The sequence below is a fragment of the Hypomesus transpacificus genome, chromosome 15 (assembly GCF_021917145.1).
Source record: "Hypomesus transpacificus isolate Combined female chromosome 15, fHypTra1, whole genome shotgun sequence".
Classification (NCBI taxonomy): domain Eukaryota; kingdom Metazoa; phylum Chordata; class Actinopteri; order Osmeriformes; family Osmeridae; genus Hypomesus; species Hypomesus transpacificus.
This window is the reverse complement of record NC_061074.1, coordinates 456,459-459,150: the sequence shown is the minus strand read 5'-3', so window position 1 is coordinate 459,150 and position 2,692 is coordinate 456,459. Positions and strand designations below refer to the sequence as shown.

Sequence of the window (2,692 nt, the reverse complement as noted above, 5' to 3'; positions counted from 1 at the left end):
GAGAGAGAGATGCTCTTTGTGACTGAGCAGACAGGGACAAAGACACAGGGTCTAGTGATTCTGTTAACAGCAGCATGACACAACCCAACACACAGCCACACAACCCGCCGTCCAGGCCTGCTTGAACAAGCTGTTTGGATCCAACCAGGTTCTTCCAGGTCCCTGCCTCATCCTATCCCCTCAGATAACAACAACAAAACTCCGGACAACCTACAATACTTAAGCTACACATCTCCCTCTTCTGCCCCTGCCCCAACCTCAGTCCAGCCCAGCCCTAGCCTCAACTCCAATCCCAGCCCTTGGCCCTGCCTCTGCCCAACCCCTTTCCCTTCCCCCATCCCCCAGATAGTCCCAGCCTGGCCCTGTCCAGCCCAGCTGCAGGCCTGAATAGAGCTGCCTTTTGGAGCCCGTCCACCCAGCAGCGAGGCACTGCCAGGACAAAGTAAGCCCAACAACACCAACTGGGATGTACTGGATTCTACATCACTTACTCACAATATGACACTGTACTCATCAGCTCGGACACAGTGCTCAAGAAGTGTGTAATGTAGAGAAAAGATTCAGTTATTTAGCTTTACGACAAGTAAGGTCATTGTTGAATTTAAACAGCTTTGTTATTGATCCTATAAAACAAGATCCTTCAAATTTGTCGGTACATATGCAGGCCTCTGACAAGACACCTCTCAACTTTACAGACTTCACTAAGTGAATGTAGTCTCCGGAGCAAACACACAAACCAAACGAATCCTCAAGTGTTGTTCTCGTCCAAAGTTGTGTCAGAGTTGTTAAGTTTGAGCAGTAGTTACCTGAGGGGAGAATCAGAATCAGAATGAGGAGTTGAAAGCCAGACAGATGACATGGATAAGGGCTGTGTGTGGGGGGGTCTGCAGAGTTGCTCTCCTCCTCAGTCTTCATCTTGGGGTTGCTGAGTATCTCTCACGCCGCCCAAACATGGTTTAGCTACTCCAGACACGTCTCTCTCTCTCCTCTCCTCCGCTCCTCTCCTCCTCTCTCCTCCGGGCTGTTCTGCCTGAGGACTGTCTGCTTTACTGATCTGCCAGCCTGCTCAGTGCCTCTCTCTCTCCTCCCCTGCTCTCCTCTGTTCCCTCTCTCAACCCTCCTAACAACAGCCCTGTGTGTGTGTGTGTGTGTGTGTGTGCGTCTCTGTGTGTATGTGTTGCCTGTGTGTGTGTGTGTATGTGTTGCCTTTCTGTGTGTGTTTGTTGCCTCTATGTATGACAGACGTAGATGGGCCCTTCTGTTCTACCTCATCACGGGTTTCCGGACCTAAGAGTGCAGCACAAGTTGTTTGTTGATCTCTGTTTCTGTCTAACTAATGTTTACTTCCTGTTTCAGCTGAAATGCATCGCTCTGTTTCCGGACTAAATCACCCATATCCCAAATTATATAAGCATCAGTCTTCAGATAGTTTAGATTGAAGATACATGGAATGAATGCAAACAATAGCGTACGGCAAAACAAATTGATTCAGTTGCTTTCCTGGAATCCCTGCAGAGGTGCACTCCAACTGAACTAAAGCGTCTCTGCAAAGAATCTACTTGAAGCTCTGAAATGAAAAAACAACCACCTCCCCTGCCTCTTCTAAGCACCCTCTCTACCCCCACCCCCCCGACCCCCTCCAAAGACTGACAATAAGCCCTCGATTTATTGCCCTGTTTTCAATTCCTACTGCCAAGCAACAGCCCTTGTGCGCGCAAACACACACACACTTACTTGGGTGCGCACACACATGCACTTACTTGGGTGCGCACACACATGCACACACAAGTATCCTCACACACAGAGTCCGCACAAGCACGCTCCTGTTTTTCACACATGGCGTGTGTTGTTTCCAGAGTGCCCTCTAGGTGGCGCAGTAAGAACAGCAAACAACCAAGTTCTGAACAGACCAGGAGGACCTGCTCTGGGAAGGCAGAGATCAGACACACCACGACACATCTCGTCACGGCTGATCTTCTCCTGCTCATGCGGCTGTGCTGCCCCGTGCAGTAAATCCATCTGTCTATCTGACTGCAGCAGGATGAGCGGGAAGCTCGCGTCGCGGCTCGTTTCGGATGTGTCAGAGTTCATGCAATACCCCGAGTGTCACTCTATGTCTCGTCGGATCAAAGTGAGGCCGCAGGCCGCGTCTGTGGGATTGATGGTGACACACGTAAACATGAGAGGGAACTCACCCACAATCGTCTGCACTAAATGGAGGAGGAGGAAGACGAGAAGGAGGAAGACGAGAAGGAGGAGCAAAGAGGATAGTGAAGAGGAGAAGCAGAAAGAAGAAGAGGAAGAAAAAGAAGAGGAGGAAGGAGGTGGAAGAGGTGGAGGGGTAGAAGAATGAAGAGGGGGGGAGGAGGAGGGAGTCTGAGAGAGCTACAAAGAGAGCTGTGATCAGGAGTTAGACGAATGTCACTCAGGTCGGCTGCAGCTGCTGGAGGAAATCTCCCAGAGTGCTTTGCTCTCGTCCCTTTCCTCTGTACTCCCTCAGATCAAAGTCGGGGGGCCACGCTCTCGCACTGCCCGGGAGCATGTTGGGGAACGGTGGCCCACCCTCTGGCCTCTCATCTTCTAAAGGCTCTAAATCAGAGAGAATCGTTCCACGTCGATGGAGAGGACGAGAAAAGGGCAATGGGGTGAGAGAGGGGAATAGAGAGAGAGAGTGTGTGTGTTTGTGTGTCTC

General features: G+C 50.9%; 1 protein-coding gene across 1 annotated transcript in view; it reads right to left on the bottom strand.

Moving 5' to 3' along the window:
• The window catches only part of hepacama (hepatic and glial cell adhesion molecule a), a 3,227-nt gene extending 2,114 nt beyond the window's left edge, over nt 1-1,113 (bottom strand). Inside the window, exon 1 of the mRNA XM_047035782.1 lies at nt 807-1,113. Within this exon, the coding sequence (XP_046891738.1) occupies nt 807-915 (109 nt within the window). The 5' untranslated portion in view covers nt 916-1,113. The remainder of the gene's footprint in view (nt 1-806) is intronic.
• Nucleotides 1,114-2,692: the final 1,579 nt, after the last annotated feature.